We start from the raw sequence: 17,855 nt of genomic DNA, 5'->3' as shown, positions 1-17,855 counted from the left end.
CCTAGCAACACCCACATCCCATGAATGAATAAAAAGAAAAATTAGGTTTGAAACAGGAAATAGCCCAATCATTTATTTACAAAGAATCAGCAAACCTGGTTTCCGTTGACCCATGGTGATTTACACTTATAGAATATGATCTCATTGCATACACAGCCATTTGCAAAATGAACACTCCTTTATTCAACACCTTGTCACGTGATCAGAAGGTAGAAGATGTTTGATTTGAGATGAGGAATGTTAAAGGCAAGAGTTCACTTCTGTGAGTGCTGTACAGGCTTCCTAATTGTAACAACACAATATGACAGAGTGTAAAGGAAGGGATAATAGGAGATTATCAGAAAGGTATGATGATTGATATGGATGGGGGGGGGGGGGCGGTTTAATCTGCAATATAGAAAGTCATATGGCCAAAGATACCCTGGCTCAGGTATTCATAAAATGTTTCGGGATAGTTTCTTAAACACAATCTGGAGCCAACAAGAGAGCAGGCTATACGGGACCTATTTAATCGTTCCTGGTAAAACAATGCCTTCACCCCGGGAATTAATGTGAACCTTTGTTGCTCTCCCTTTCTAGCAAGCATATCTTTCTTTAGGTAAGGAGATGAAAACTCCAGGTGTGATCTCACTCAGGCTCTATATAATTGCAGTAAAACATCTTCACTATCCTCTTTATACTCTTCCTTTGTTTTTTTAGGGGGTTTTAGTTCAGTCAGACAGCATGGTCGGCGCAGGCTTGGAGGGCTGAAGAGCCTCTTCCTGTGCTGTAATTTTGTTTGTTCTTTGTTCAAATCCCTTCGTAATAAAGTCCAACCCATTCCCAAACAATGGAATACATTTCAAAGTGGGACTGCAAAGATATCTTCAGATTGAAACATGCCTAAGATGTAAGCATGGAGCTATCTATTGTTGCATTGCTCTCAGAGACCTGTGTGTACAAGTGACTGCAGGCAGGCCCTCCCAGAGTGATTAGTTGTTCCTGTTATATTGTATCAAGAGGGACAGTGGAGCACCATCAGAATGAATTACAGTGTATCATATACTGAAGTCACAAGGAGTTACTTTTTGTTGCATTTTACTTATTACAAATCTTATACTGCAGTAAATAGAAACATGACTCAAATCATACATTTGTGTGGCTGACACTGTCACAGTGGCGACTAAGGGGGAGGTGAAAACATACGGGGAACAAGAAAAGAAAAAGTTTGTTTTAGGAGGAACAGTTGAGGACTCTGGGTCTGTACTAGTTGGAGTCTAAAAGGATGGGGGGGTAGGGGAGGGGATCTTACTGAAACTTACTGAGACAGGATACCGCGAGGCCTGGATAGAGTGGACGTGGAGAGGATGTTTGCACTAGCAGGAAAAACTAGAACCAGAGGGCACAACTTCAGGCCAAAGGGACAATCCTCTTAAACACAGATGAGGAGGAATTTCTTCAGCCAGAGAGCAGTGAATCTGTGGAACTCTTTGCCACAGAAGGCTGTGGAGGCCAGGTCATTGAGTGTCTTTAAGACAGAGATAGGTTCTCGATTGATAAGGGGATCAGGGGTTATGGGGATGAGAAAAATATCAGCCATGATTGAATGGCAGAGCAGACTCAATGGGCTGAATGGCCTAATTCTGCTCCTACGTCTTACGGTCTTATGGGGTGAATGATAATGCGGCTAGGAAATGACTAAAAAGAAGCAAAGAGGAAGAACAGAACAGGATAGGAGTGAGAAATGGAAACCCAAAGAAAAAAGAAAATGAAATAAATATCGAACGGAAATGAAAATTTAAAAAACCAAATAAGACATGGATTTTAGACATGATATAGAGGCCCAGGTCTTTTCGTTAGTGTTAGGGAGGGCTCACCCTGATTGAGATTTAACCTGCCTATTTACAATTTTATGCTGGAGCTTCTGGACCTGCTAGTGCCAGCTCCAGCAGGGATTGAAAAATTCAGGCAGCCAAGTAGCGATCAAATTCCAGAGCAGCTATCCCCGGTTTTTCATCAAGAACTGAAGTCATAGTCCTTCAGGTCTGTCAGTTCATTTTCTTGCACTGTTTTAAATGGGGTCGTTAGCTCTAACACTAAAGAGCTTCACCTCCCCCCCACCCCCCACCCCCGACTGATTACCCCATTCAGAGTAAAAAGTCTGACAACACCAGGTTTTAGTCCAACCGATTTATTTGATAATACTCACAAGCTTTCGAGGGGACTGCCTCTTCGTCAGGTGAATGGAGAGTTCTGGCCTCAGACCAGAACTCTCCATTCACCTGACGAAGAGGCAGTCCCCTCGAAAGCTTGTGAGTATTATCAAATAAATCGGTTGGACTAAAACCTGGTGTTGTCAGACTTTTTACTGTGTTTACACCAGTCCAACGCTGGCATTCCCACATCATGACCCCATTCAGCCCAGACAGTGCTCAAGTCTCTCCCCACCCCAGCAATGATTACATCCCCCTGTGCTCCCCCAGCAATGTTTACACACCCACCCTCTCCCCCCCAGCAATGTTTACATCCCTCCCCCACCCCAGCAATGATGGTTTCTCCAGTAAAGCCAGCAATTGAAAGTTTAAACTTCCTGTGTAAGTATGTTGGGACTTGGTGCATACCAATGATGTTAAGTTGGTTGCCTCTTCCCAAATCAGAGTATTTGGGTCTATTCCATGTGTGCTCTGCATGCAAGTAGGCAAGTCCTTGGCTCATTGTCTGTGGATGCTTCATCCTCAGCTACTCAGCTTGGCTGGTTTTAGTCAGTGATGGGTGGCATTGCCATCCTTCCTCAGGGGCAGGGCCAGGAAGCTCAGTCAGACTCGTGCTGTTAGCATTGTTCTGTACCACGCATTAGCCATGCAACTGGGCTAACAAGCCCCATATGATAAAGATGCATATTGTTCATTGTTTAATCCAGTGGCTCTCAAATACTTTCAGCTGAAGGATCGCTTTTCAAATTGATTAGTACAAAGAATAGTACAGCGCAGGAACAGGCCCTTCAGCCCCTGAAGCCTGTGTCAATCATGATGCCTGCCTGAACTTAAACTTACGGAGTCCATGTCCTTCCATCCCTACCCTGTTCATGTATTTCGCTAGGTGCCCTTGAATGCTGCAATTGTACCTGCTCCCACCATTTCCCCGGGCAGCACACTCCAGATATTCACCTCCCTCTGTGTAAAAAAAACTTGGCTTGCATATCTCCTCCAAACTTTTCACCAAGCACCTTAAACCTACGTCCTCTAGTACTTGAGAAAGCCCCTCCAAAATTATATTATATATTGTATAATGTTGAATGCAAAAGTATTGCATGTAAAGAATGTTTGAAGACTGATATTTAATTACAGGTATCAATGAGATGGGATTGTCTATTTATCAGTGGAGATTCTATGTATCCCTGGTCTGTTGTTTACAATGACTCATTCTAAATATTCCATGGTTTACAATTGAATAGAAAAGATGGACAAGCAGAACGTAATTCTCCAAAATGTGCATGCAAATAAACCCTGAATTTGATTTGCACAACCTGATTAAGCTGTGGCCCCAGCACAGCATTGGCAAATGGGTGGATTTTTTTTTAAACAGCTTTGCATATTGCCTTGAGGGACAGTGCAACAATGCAAAATGCCAGAGGCTCCATTAACACATGTTACACTCCACAGCGAGCTTTAAGCCCTGCTCAGTAACAACATCCATGTTATTTTGCAGAAGCCCAGAGAGCTCTGAGGCTGGTAATCTTTGGTTTAATCAAAAGACAAATCTTTGAAATGCAGTAATGCCTGTCTCTATGGCTGCAGGCTAAGATTTCAACTACCCTTTGAGCACTGCTTCTCACAAATTATTTGCCCTTGAGATTTTAGCTGCAATGCAGTTACTGCAATTGGGCTTGGCACTCAAGAGATTCACAAAAGATAGGAAAACGTGGTGAGACAAATGCAGAATAAGACACACACACACATTTTCACACACCCACACACTCACACCCACACTCTCACACACCCACACTCTCACACTGTCTCTCTCTCTCACACACACACACACACACACACACTCTCTCTCGCTCTCTCACACACCCACACCCACACTCTCACACTGTCTCTCTCTCTCACACACACACACACACTCTCTCTCTCTCGCTCTCTCACACACACACACACACACACACACACACTCTCACATGCTCTTACACTCACACTCTCAGGGAAGCACAAAATACAAGTTAGAATTGTTGGGTTACCATTCTGTATTCATATTTGTTCCTAGATGAGACAAGGTCACATTAAGAGTTTGATCATGAGACATTCTGATAACATCATCAACAGTTTGTATGGGCAAATGGGCAGTCTATCCTACTAGCTTGTAGAGTAAATGCCTTCACAATAAAGCTCTTGTTTGTTTGTAGCTTCCTGGTCTGCAAACCTATCCTTTAAAAATACCACAAAATGGTGATGGGGGATTGGAACTCTGCTGGCAGACTCTCAGAGAAATTAAAAAGAGCAGGGTGGAATCTTACCAAACCATAGCAGTGTCAGGTTCTGACTGAAAGCCAGTGTGTTTCTCTCCAGAGAAGCAGGCAGGTTTACTTGTCAGCTGTTACGACAATTTGTCAAAAGAAAATGGGGGCATGTTTCACACGTCATTGCTGCATTGGGATGTCAGTGAGATAATGTGCCCAAGTCGCTGGGACTTGAACTCACAATGATCTGAGTTAGAGGTCAGGGTGCTAACTGAGTCATTCCAGTCAAGAAGCTGGTAAGAGAGACAACCACTGTGTAGCCTTCAAAAAGCAACTTTGATATAAACCTCAATGCAAACCTCAATATGACGGCTATAAGTAGGTTTTGTCTGAACATCACTAATTGTGTCCAATACAATTTCTAATAGAAGAAAATGCTCTCCAAGCTTCTGTTTTACTGGCGGTCAGTCTGAAACACTGTTATGCAATTCATTCAGCACCCAATGGGAAAAGGATAGCATACCATGCACAACAACAATATACATTTATTTAGCACCTTTTATTCTAAGGTGCATAACAAGGTCATTATCAAACTGAAAGCAGCACTGGGGTAGGTGTCAAAACTTTCATCATAGAGATGGTTTAAGGGGCATCATAAATGGGGAGAGAGAGATGGCAAGGTTTAGGGAGGGGATTTCAGAGTATAGGGCCCAGGCAGCTGAAGGCACGGCTGCCAATGATAAGAGTGATTAAAATAGGAGATGGTCAGGAGTTTGGAACACAGATGTCAGAAGGTTTCAGGCCTGGAGACAGGTGCAGTAATAGGGAGAGGTGAGGCCATGTAGGGTTTTGGAAAGGTGAATAAGAAATTTAAATGTAGTGCATTGCCAGTCCCTTCTTGTTTCCTTCTGGGGGGATTGGACGGCATGAAAATTCCAGAGTGGACATTATTGTTGTCAAACCAAACGGTAATATGAAAGCACCAGAAGCCTGTAATTATTTACTCCATTTGGCACCAGCAAGCTTCAGTAGGTGTGTATAAATTTTTTTTTTGACCTGAAGGCTGCCTGGTTACGTTGCCAGCATGATTCTTTGATCTAAACAGTTAAAATTATCCAATTTCAGTCCTATTAAACATGTTAAAACAGATCCAATATGTCATAGGGAATGCATTGTCCATTTTCAATGAGCTATTGAAATAGGACAGTGAAGCATGCATTACAATAATAAGGGTTTCAACGTCCCACTTCACCATGTTATTGAATGGTATGTTACGCCTATGTTAGTGAAATGATTAACAGACTCCCTGCCCAAGCCAATGTTTCTCCAATCTGTTCTCCTGGGCCAGGGGATCACTTGTGTCAGCAAAGTGGGGTTCCAAATATCTTGCAAAGCCAGATATTTTACCAGGAAGAGGGGTCACCATCTTTCTACTGAGATATTAAACCGAGGCCTTATCTGCTCCCTCTTTTGGATGCAAAGCACCATAGGGCTACTCATCAACAAGGAGCAGGGACATTCTCCCTGGTCTCCTTAGGGGAGTTAGAACATAGAACATAGAAAAACTACAGTGCAAACAAGCCCTTCAGCCCACAAGTTGTGCCAATGATATCCCTACCTACTAGGCCTATCTATAACCCTCAATTCTATTAAGTTCCATGTACTCATCCAGAAGTCTCTTAAAAGACCTCAGTGAGTTCGCCTCCACCACCACCGATGGCAGCCGATTCCACTCACCCACCACCCTCTGAGTGAAAAACTTACCCCTGACATCTCCTCTGTACCTACCCCCCAGCACCTTAATCCTACGTCCTCTCACAGCAACCATTCCAGCCTTGGAAAGATCCTCTGAGAATCCACCCGATCAACACCTCTCAAAATCTTATCAGGTCACCTCTCATCCTTCGTCTCTCTAAGGAGAAAAGACCGAGCTCCCTCAACCTATCCTCATAAGACGTGCCACCCAATCCAGGCACCATCCTTGTAAATCTCCTCTGCACCCTTTCAATAACTTCCACATCCCTCCTGTAATGAGGCGACCAAAACTGAGCACAGTACTCCAAGACGAGTCTGACCAGGGTCTTATAAAGCTGCAGCATTATCTCCCGACTCCGAAACTCAATCCCTCGATTGATGAAGGCCAGTACACCATATGCCTTCTTAACCACATCCTCTATCTGCGAGGCCGATTTAAGAGTCCTATGGACCTGGACCCCAAGGTCCTTCTGATCCTCTACACTGCTAAGAGGCTTATCCTTGATATTATACTCCTTCGACCCATTTGATCTGCCAAAATGGACCACTACACATTTATCCGGGTTGAAGTCCATCTGCCACTTCTCCGCCTAGCCTTACATCCAACTACGTCACGTTGCAACTTCTGACATCACTCCAAACTATCCACAAAGCCACCAACCTTCAAGTTGAGAGGGTAATATTTATCCCACAACCAATAACACAAGAAATGGATCTGTGTGGGTTTCCTCCGGGTGCTCCGGTTTTCTCCCACAGTCCAAAGATGTGCAGGTTAGGTGGCTTGGCCATGCTTAATTATCCCTTAGTGTCCCAAGATGTGTATTTTAGGGAAAATGAAAGGGATAAATACATGGCATTATGGGGATAGGGCTGGGGTGGGATTGTTGTCGGTGCAGACTAGATGGGCCAAGTGGCCCCCTTTTGCACTGTAGGGATTCTGTTGTCGTTAGTGGGAACTTGCTGTGCACAAATTGGCTGCCATGTTTTCTACGTTACAATAGTAGCCACATTGGCAGAGCTACAGGACTAGGGTAGAAGAATAGGACTGGCTGGATTGTTCCACAGAAAGGGAGCTGACATGGACTTAGACGGGCCAAGAGGCCTCCGTCAGTGCCATAATGATTCCATGACTCTTTGGCCGAGGTTTTTCAACCCCGCCAGCTCATTCTGCCCATGACGATGCTCACCAGTGTCGGAACTGGGAAATTCCTCCCTATGACTCAAAGTATTTAATTGGCTGCCCTGAGGTTGTATTAGAAGTTGCATTATAGAATTAGAGTCTTCATGAGTACTTTGTTTTTTTTGTCATTTTTTGTTATGTGAACAGAGTCACCATTACTCTACCTGTTATGTGTGTGGAACAGACCTGATGAACTAGCCAGTCTTATCCAGCATGTCAATTTTGTATTTTCCATTTTATGTGCTTTGTTCTTGAGTCAGTGGGTTCTGTGCAATCCAGATAAGCTACGGGAAACAGCCTCAAAGAACCAAATTTTAGAGTAAATTTCCTGTTCTATTCAGGTCATTTCCAAGGCAGATGGTATTAATTAACATTTCTTTACCATTGAATCCTGAAGCTATTCCAACAGCACTAGCCATAGAAAAGTTATGGTATGGAGAGAGGCCATTCAGCCCATCACAGCTGAGAAAAAAAAACCTAGCCATCATTCTAAGCCTACCTTCCAGAATCAGGCCCGTAGTCCTGCAGGTTACAGCACTTCAGGTGTAAATACAGATACCTTTGAAATGAGTCAGGGTTTCTCCCTTGTTCATCAATCCAAGCAATCAGTTCCAGACATCTCCTACCCTCTGGGTGAAAAAGCTTTTCCTGATGTCCCCTCTAATCCATCAACCAATCATCTTAAATCTGTGTTCCCTGATAATTGGCCTCTCCGCTAGGGTAAGCAAGTCTTCCCTTTCCGCTCTATCTAGGCTGATAGCATCTGCAATTGACTTCCTGGCTTCCTTTATCAGCCTGGGTTACAACCCATCTGTCCCTGGTGATTTATCCACTTTTATGCATGTCAGTTCCTCCAGAACTTCCTCCCTCTTAACTATGGACTGTCTATCTACTTAGTGCCAGGCAATCAATGAATACCTGCTATAATGAAGTGCCCATGCTTCACAGAAAACATGAGCAACATTGTGGTCATATTTTATGTTCTTTGCGTAACATTTATTCTTATTCTCTTTATCCCCAGCAATCTGCATCCTACCATGTTTGAATGGGGGCCACTGTTTAGCACCGTACAAGTGTGATTGCCCATCAGGATGGACTGGCTCACGATGCGAGCGTGGTAAGGCTGCCTCAGAGTCTAACGTGTCACAATGCAAGGCTTTCTAAAATGAATCTTACAGCACATTCAGTCCATCATACCCATGCCAGTCCTTCATTACAGCTGTGGGCGACACTGGGACAAGCACTGCTGCCTCACAGTGCTAGGAACCAGGGTTTGATTATGGACTTGGGTCACTGTCTATGTGGAGTCTGCACGTTCTCCCTGTGTCTGCATGGGTTTCCTCCGGGTGCTCCAGTTTCCTCCCACAATCTAAAAGACATGCTGGTTAGGTGCATTGACCATGCTAAATTCTCCCTCAGTGTACCTGAACAAGCGCCAGAGTGTGGTGACTAGGGGATTTTCACAGTAACTTCACTGCAGTGTTAAGGTAAGCCTACTTGTGACACTAACAAAATATATAAACTATTCATTTTGACTCGCCAGCCTACCCATTCTTTCCCTATGCATTTGTCCATTTTCAGGCATTTACCAATTAAGGAGGGGATGGTGGCATAGTCATGATTTCACTGGACTAGTAGGCCAAGCTAATGACCCGGTGTCATGGGTTCAAATCCTATGATGGGAATTAGCAGGATTTGAGTTCAATTAATAAAGTACGGAATTGAAAACTGGTCTCAGTAAAAGTGACCATGACATTTTCATTGACTTTTGTTAAAAACCCATATGGTTCACTAATATCCTTTTGGAGCAGGAAATCTGACAGTCTTACCCAGTCACACCTACGTGTCACTCCAGATGCTCAGTAGTGGGGTTGATTCTTAATTTCCCTCTAAAAAGACTGAGTAAGCCACTAAATTTAAGGTAAATTTGACATGGGCAATAAACACTGACTTCGCCAGGATGCACATATCCCATATAAGAATAAATAAAATTCGCATTTGAAAGTTACTATTGAATTTGCCTCCACTACCATTGCAGAGCACAATAATTAGTAAAGGTTTATTTATTGTCACAAGTAGACAAACACAAACACTGCAATGAAGTTACTGTGAAAATCCCCTCATAATTCACTGCATTAAAATATTTTTCCTCATCTTCCCCATGACGTTTTTTTGTCAATAGGCATTAGAGACCGCTATGAACCTAGGTGGTCTTGTGGTGCACTGGATAATCCCCTTGCCTCTGAGCCAGAAGCTCTGGGTTTGTGTTCTACCCCAGGAATTGACAGGAAGGTGCATTCATAACACGGCTAAAAAGGCTGAGTGTCGATCCTCCCAAAATACACTGATGACAGGCAGTAAGAACAGGAGAGATCTCTGGTCAGATATGTGATGAAAATAAAACTGGAACCTCCACCATCTCTATCCGTTGATTGGAACTACAACATCTGTGCAAAAGCAACTTGGATTCCCTGTGTGAGCTGTAACACAACACCTATTGAATCTCTCCTGAACCATATCAAGTTGTTTTATCTTGTGTACAGATCAGACAGTTTCTAAGGAACTGGCTGTTTAACACTCACGCTCTATTTCATGAGGATTTGTTCAGGATAAGTCAGGGGCTTTTTCATTTCTCTTTTCAGAAACTGTGAAAGGCGGCACAGTGGTTAGCACTGCTGCTTCAAGGTGCTAGGAACCTGGGGTTCCATTTCCGGCTTGGGTAATTGTGCAGCATCTGCACACTCTCCCCATGTCTGTATGGGTTTCCACCGGGTTTTCCGATTTCCTCCCACAGTCTGAAAGATGTGCTGGTTAGGTGGATTGGCCGTGCTAAATTCTCCCTCAGCGCACCCGAACAGGCGCCGGAGTGTGGCAACTAGGGGATTTTCACAGTAGCTTCATTGCGGTATTAATGTAAGCCTACTTGTGACTAATAAATAAACTTATAAGATTGACAGCACAAGTTGCCTGTTCACTTAGGGTATTTAATGGGGGGGTATCATTTATCTAAAATCACAGAGCTAAAGATGTGAACTGTCGGAAGATTTGTTGGTCTAACTTGTATGATTTTTGTCATTAATTAGCTGTGTGTCAGTTTCCATGTTTAAATGGTGGCAAATGCGTTCGACCAAATCGATGTCACTGCCTACCCAGCTGGAGTGGCAATGACTGCTCAAGGTAAGTCCATTTCCTTCATCTTAATCATTCACAGCCTAGCTTAAAATACCACATTTGAAAATTGTCCAGAGGATGAGGTTATAACTGGAACATGTCGACCTGTTACAAATAAGTCAAATTGCAACTTTTTGCTATGAAATCCTTCCATCTTTCAGCTCATACACATCTCCTCACACCATACATTTATTGTGACAGAGAGGGCAGATAGGCAGTTTTCCAATTGGGGAATTCTCCACGCTCCCCTCATCTATGTTTGCTCTCGTTTAACACCACAAAAAAATAGACCATCCAGCCCCTATTACTTGGTGTTTGTGAGAATTGGTTGTGTGCAAATTGCCTGCCCTTTCCTTACATTATAATAGTGGAATACACTTCAAACACACGCTCCATTGAGTATAGAGTGCATTGAGCATCTTGAGGTTGAACTGCTATATACAGAATGAAGAACAGCACAGGAACAGGCCCTTCAGCCCACCAAGCCTGCACAAATACGCAGTTTCTATCCCTCTTGCAAACCTTTCTTTTTGTTCAATGTCTCTCTTCAGGATGTTCTATCTCTGACATCCCCACTCGTCAAGGGAACCTAAGTCATCAGAAATTGGAGCTGGAGCTGGAGTTGGCCACATGGCCCCTTGAGCCTGCTCCACTATTCAACAACATAGCTGATCTTCTATCTCCACTCCACTGCCCCACCCCATCCCCAAACCCCTTCATTCTCTGAGTGTCCTAAAAATCTTATTCTGCTTAGAATTTACTCAGTGACTGAGCAGTCATTGCTCTCCGAGGTAGAGAATTCAAAGGAATCACAACCTTTTGAATGAAGAGATATCTTCTCATCTCAGTCCAAAATGAAGCTGACAAATCCTCTAGATCTCAGTTTTAACCCACCCCTTTCACCTTCCCACCCCAAATCTCAAGCATTCTTCCATTCTCCTTCATCTCACTCTATCAATCTATCCTTCTATTTCTTTCTCTCTCATGTTCTTATCCAAACACCTCTTCAATGCATTTATGTCTTTTGCCTTCAACACACCAAGTAATGAAGGAAATGCAATAGTCAGTGACTTGCAGTTACATAGTGGCTCTCTGTCAAGAACCCGGCTGATGTGAAGTGTGAGGGTATCCCAAAACTCAGAGGGATAACTTGGAGAAAAAAACAAGTGGTATATATTTTCAATTTGGTATATTGTGAGAAAAGATATACAAAACCAGGGAGGAGTACTCCTGTTGTTGTGTGATCAATTGATAAAGAATACTTATTAACATTTAAAAAAAGCGGCACAGTGGTTGGCACTGCTGCCTCACAGCACCAGGGATCCGAGATCGATTCCCGACTTGGGTGCCTGTCTGTGTGGAACTTGCACATTCTCCCCATTTCTGCATGGGTTTCTTCCAGGTGCTGTGGTTTCCTCCAACAGTCACTATCACATTGCTGTTTGTGAGAATTGGTTGTGTGCGAATTGCCCACCATTTTCCGACATGACAGTAGTGGAATACATTTCAAACACTCGCTCCACTTTGGAGTTACCTCTTCTGTACCCTATTGTCTGTACCCCATTGTCTCTGGCAGCTCATTCCAGCCACTCACCACCAGCCTCTCCTGTTTCTAGGCACCTTCTTTCTCCTGAGACCCTCCTTCCCAATTGTGCATGTTATTCTCCCCTATTTTCCAGATTCTCCAATTCATTTTCTTCCATTTAAGCTCAATGTTCTCAGACATGGTCTTCATGTGTTTCAATTGCTTGCAATTTTTATTTCTCCGCTACTGATATTAGGCCGGTGTGGCTCATTTCTTATGACAAGAAGTGAATGTGCTGTAATGGTCTATTTTTAACGAATGTATCGAAGAAACTAATTGAACCTAAAATTCTTAGAAAAGAACACGACAGTATCTCTGAACTTTTACTCATAATTCTTTGGATATTTCTATACCAATTCCTTACAATTAGAGTCTTGTACTTTTGCCATGAATCGCTTTAACCTCACTTTCATGAACTGTCATGCCTGTCATATTGTGTTGCGTTTCCCCAATGATGTCTTCTGTCTGGTGTTTCCACAACGTACTATCAATCCTGAAATCATTCACTGGGCCAGTGTCTATGCAGGAGAGCAAGAATATGGCCAAGGGTGGACTACATCACACAAAATGCATCTTGTCAAAACAAATGGCCGCATGGTTCCATCCTATACAGTCGGATACTTTGTCCCGGATACGAGTGCGTGGCGGGCATTACAAATTCAGAGGGATCATAGAATGATACAGTTCACAAGGGGGCCATTCAGCCCATCATTCCTGTGCTAGCTCTTTGAAAGGGCTACCCAATTAAGTACTATTCTCCTCTGCTCTTTCCTCCAACATTTACTTCCATTTAAATATTTGTCCACTTCCCCCTTTATTGGAAGTTATCTTTGCAGGATTGAAATAATAAATGGCACAGCAATTGAATAAAAATAAAACTTCAACGCCATTCCCCCTCAAAAAAAAGGCAAAAAGTTATTAGAACGTAGACAGAAAATGCAAAAGAGAATGGTGGCAAAGTGGTATGGACAGCACAATGACACAGTGGTTAGCACCGCTGCCTCACAGTGCTAGGGACCCCCAGGTTCAAATCCAACCTCGGTCACATTCTGAGTGAGTTTGCATGCTCTCCCCATGTCTGCATGGGTTTCCTCCAAGTGCTCCAGCTGCCTCCCACACTCCAAAGATGTGTGGGTTAGGTTGGTTGGCCATGCTAAATTGAGACATATAAGATGATGAATGGGATGGATAGGATAGAGGTGAAGAGACTCTTCCTGCTCAGAAAGGACAGTAGGACTAGGGGGCACAGCCTCAAGATAAAGGAGGGGGCGGTTTAGAATGGAGTTGAGGAGGAACTTCTTCACTCAAAGGGTGGTGAATCTCTGGAATTCTCTGCCCGTTGAAGTGGTGGAGGCTGCCTCGCTAAATATTTTTAAGACGCGGGTTGATGGGTTTTTGATAAGCGAGGGGATTAAGGGTTATGGGGAGAGGGCGGGAATGTGGAACTGAGACACGACAGATCAGCCACGATCTTATTGAATGGCGGGGCAGGCTCAAAGGGCCAGATGGCCTACTCCTGCTCCTATTTCTTATGTTCTTATGTCAGGGGGATTAGAAGAGATTATGGGGATAGGGTCTGGGTGGGATTGTGGTCGGTGCAGACTGGATGGGCCAAATGGCTTCCTTCTGCACTGTAGGGATTGTAGGATTCCAGAAGGACTGCTGTTGGCCATTTTGCATGAGAGGCTGCGGAAGGCAAACATTTCTGTGGTTTTGTAACCTCGCACACAAGGGGTGGGATATTCCCCCCCCGCCCCCCCCCCAAAATTCTAAATGTCGAATTTGTGTAAAAACTGGAGCAAATCTTGCTGGGTTTTTCCGTGGGATTTTCAAAATGAATTTCTCCTACACTGTACACTGAAGAGCGCACTAGAGTGAATCTCATTAAAAAAATCAGTGGGTGGTGCCAATATTCCCGCTGAAATGGATCTAAGCCCGACTCCAGAGATAGCATTGAGCGGGCCACTGTGCATGCTCTGAGCTGTCAGTGCAGAGATTGTCGCATGCTCGGTAGCCCGCACTGTCGGACTGTGATTGAGCTAGCCAGCGATTCCTGCAACCCTGCATCGCTGCCCTCCTGGATATCTCTGGGCTGACCCAGACCCTCTGCCTGATCCTCCTGAATGGAATGCCAACGCTCATCTCCATAATTGATTCATGGGGGAGGGGGGTGGTGTGTGTGTGTGTGTGTGTGGGGTGGGGGAGGAGGGGGCGGGGGCGGAGGTGGTGAATGTCCTGTCACTAAAGGTAATTTCAAGAGCTGCACGCTGAGTCCACCTTCTGCACTCCCACTACCATCCATCCCCCTGCCAGCTAAATGCCACAGACCCTGACGCATACCACACCCCTCCCTCCCCCACTCCCTCCTGAGGCCCTGCAAGCTCCTGCCATCATAAAATAGAATCTAACCGGATCATCTGTTTTTGTGATGTAGATGAAGGGATAAATATTGATCGAGACATCAGGGAGAAATTCCCCTGTTCTTCTTCACAATACTGGTATGGGTGTGACATCTTACATTCCAGAGATGGCAGGCAGGGCCTTGGTTTAATGTCCCATCCAAAGCACACGTCCGACATTGCAGTATTGTCCTGGAACGTCAGTCTCGCTCTTGGGCTCAAATCTCTGGAGTTGGGGTTAGATCCACTGGCTTGTGTCTCAGAGGCAAGACTACATTGACCTGCAAACAGCAGCTGATCTGATCACTTATTTCACAGTCAATGACTTAAGTGAAGTTTCAGTGATGCCGATAGAGCCGATTTTGGCCAGAGCGCCAGGGGACACAACCACCATGGCAAATGCTGCATTTCAACAAGATAAACACAAAATACTGCGGGTGCTGGAATCTGAAACAAAAACAGAAAATGCTGGCAAATCTCAGCAGGTCTAATAGCATCTGTGGAGAGAGAGTAGAGCCAAAGTTTCAATTCTAGATGACCCTTCGCCAGAGCTGAGAACAAAGAGAATCAACAGAGTTTTATACTAAGAGGGTGGGGGTGGGTGGAATGGAACGAAGGGAATGTAAATAAGGACACAGAAGGCTGAGAAGGGTATTAAAAGTGTCCATTAAGTCAATGCATGAAGGGCAGAATAGAGGTACAGAGAACAGAGTTAAAGGACTGCCTGAGGATTATGGCAATTGCCCTGAAGTGGGGTGGGGGTTGGTTTGATGTTGGTCCTGTTCATGTCTCATTGTAGTGACTTCAGTGAACCTGAGCAAGCAGCTCCAGTGAATGCTGCTTACCAGTGTTGAGCGTCACGTGCTGGTGGATGTTGCCAATTGGTTCAATCACTTCTGAAAGCAGTAACTTTATAGTCCTCCACAATGTCTTTATTGTTGCCCTGTAATGCGAACACCTCACCTTTGAATAACTCTGTTTTTCTTTTCCTCCATTCTATATTGCACTGATCCTCCTGCTTCACGACCTTTGTTTCTCTGTTTTATTCTAGATGTCGCGGTGAAGTGTCCTTTCTACCACTCCCTTGTTTTTTTTCATCGTTTAAACTTGAGTGCTATTTTAGAAGCAAAAAACTGGACCCACTTGAGTGTGGGTCTTCTCGATGTTCATTAAATAAATAATTGAGAACTGAAGTGCAATGTGCTCCCTGCATATTTACTCCTTTAAACATTTTTTAAAGCAATTTTTCTCCACTTAATGATGATGCAAGTTTGGTGGGGCAGGGTGAAGAGTGTGGGAGGCTCTATCTAACCCCACCCCACCCCTCATCTATTGTGAAAACTAGCATTTCTGGAAATACAAGTTTAAAATCTGAATAGGTAGCAGAGTGCTCCGTTGGGCATTAAAAGGAACGGGATGAGCATTATAAGAACTGGGTGGAGTTTTCCAGCCGTGCTCACCCTGAAACGTGACCTACACCACCCTGACTGCAGAGATTCAAGGAGGCTGCTCAGCACCACCTTCTCAAGAGCAATTAGAGATGGGTGTTCATGGTGGCACAGTGGTTAGCGCTGCTGTCTCACAGCGCCAGGGACCCGGGCTCAATTCCCGGCTTGGGCCACTGTCTGTGTGCAGTTCTCCCCGCGTCTGCGTAGGTTTCCTTCGGGTGCTCCGGTTTTCTCCAACAGTCCAAAGATGTGCAGGTTAGGTGGATTGGCCATGCTAATTGCCCCTTAGTGTCAGGGGGTCTAGCTAGGGTAAATGCTTGGGGATGCGGTTACAGGTGCAGATTCGATGGGCCGAAAGGTCTCCTTCTCCACTGTAGGATTCTATGATCCGGCAGTATGGGTACTTCAGTTGCAAGCAACGAAACAACTAACTTCAGACAGTAAATTTTAAAAAATGGTTTAATAAAGAAACTTAATTACTCCAACACTTGGAGCCACACCCTGGGCCATATCAGCTCTTCATCATTCCCATCTGCTGCTTATTTATACTGGGTCAGCTGACCACCACAGCATATTACCATTGGTTACATTACAACAGATCCAATGTTATCATTGATTGCATTATAACAATGGGCAACAAATGCTGGCCTCCCCAGTGAGGGCCACACTCTGTGAATGAATAAGAAAAGTTCCCCAGCCCTGCAATGGAATGCAAAAACCTTCAAACGTGACTTTAGTTTGAAATAAAGGCATACTCACCTGATACATTACAGCCAATTAAATACTTGTGAAGTGTAATCACTGTTGCGGTACAGGAAATGAGGCAATCATTTAGCACCCAGTACAATTCTACTATGTGATAACCAGATAGTTTTTTAACTTGTATTCATTGATGGCATAAATATTGCTGAGGATGCTTGGGAGAATTTCCCTACTCTTCTTTGAAATAATAGTTATGGAATATTTCCATCCACTGAAAGTTTAGGCAAAGTCTTGGATTTAAAACTCCCAATCAAAACAAGGCACTTACAACAGTGCAGCACTCCCAGTACTGCAATGGGAGTGTAAACCTAGATCTTGTGCTCAAATCCCCAGCGTGGGAGTTTAACTCTCATCCTTATGACTTGGATAGCAAGATTGCTAAGTCTCATAATCCACAGTGGAAAATCACAGTGTATAGTTGTAATGTACAATTAACCTAAACCAGCACTTTGCTCTTTTGCTTTCAGGAGGAGAAAATCTACCTATTTCTCCCTTTCCTAAATAACAACATTACCTGCAAAGACTCTCAAGTATCCGCATTAACGAAACTTCTGGGAAAGGCAACACTACAATGGCATTTAACTACACCAATACTTCATCGTAACATTTGAAATCCTGATATATTTTGATACAATTCTGTAAAACAAAGCTGTATTTTTTCGTATGCAAAATTTTTTTTTAAAGAAAAATACTGTATAATGTTGTGGGGGCATCTTAGACAAATTATAATTTTGCATTTTTTTACACATTCACCAGTATTGATTAAGCTATAGGTCATACCGATTAACTTTAGGAAGTTGTAAAATTTTCATTCATGATTTGTAATTTTTTTTAAATGACAGATTTTTTTCCCCCTATCCAGCCTTGTCGACAGCAAGTAGCACTTATCTATAGACAGTAAGGTTTTTGTATCTCAAGTTGATTCAGAATGGCATGTGAGTCATGATCATGCGAATACCAACTCCACCAAAATGCTCCAGGCTCCATCTATTTGATTTGATATTAAGGAACTCCAATCGATAGAGATGACATTGCAAGTAGCTCATTTTAATTTTACAAAATCTGTATATATAGATTCAGTAAGCCAAATAAACTCTGAAAGGAGATCTTCTTTCACCTA

The 17,855-nt window shown here is 43.7% G+C and overlaps 1 protein-coding gene across 1 annotated transcript in view; it reads left to right on the top strand.

The window, feature by feature from the left end:
• Window positions 1–17,855, top strand: part of svep1 (sushi, von Willebrand factor type A, EGF and pentraxin domain containing 1) — a 201,119-nt gene extending 183,264 nt beyond the window's left edge. The window contains exons 47-49 of the mRNA XM_080188416.1: window positions 8,392–8,487; window positions 10,454–10,547; window positions 17,203–17,855. Coding sequence (XP_080044542.1) covers window positions 8,392–8,487; window positions 10,454–10,547; window positions 17,203–17,236 — 224 coding nt within the window. The 3' untranslated portion in view covers window positions 17,237–17,855. The remainder of the gene's footprint in view (window positions 1–8,391; window positions 8,488–10,453; window positions 10,548–17,202) is intronic.

Source organism: Carcharhinus amblyrhynchos, chromosome 5, assembly GCF_965287045.1.
Source record: "Carcharhinus amblyrhynchos chromosome 5, sCarAmb.v2.hapA, whole genome shotgun sequence".
NCBI classification, from domain to species: Eukaryota; Metazoa; Chordata; class Chondrichthyes; order Carcharhiniformes; family Carcharhinidae; genus Carcharhinus; species Carcharhinus amblyrhynchos.
The sequence above is the reverse complement of the archived record's forward strand: the minus strand, read 5'-3'. Positions and strand labels throughout refer to the sequence as shown.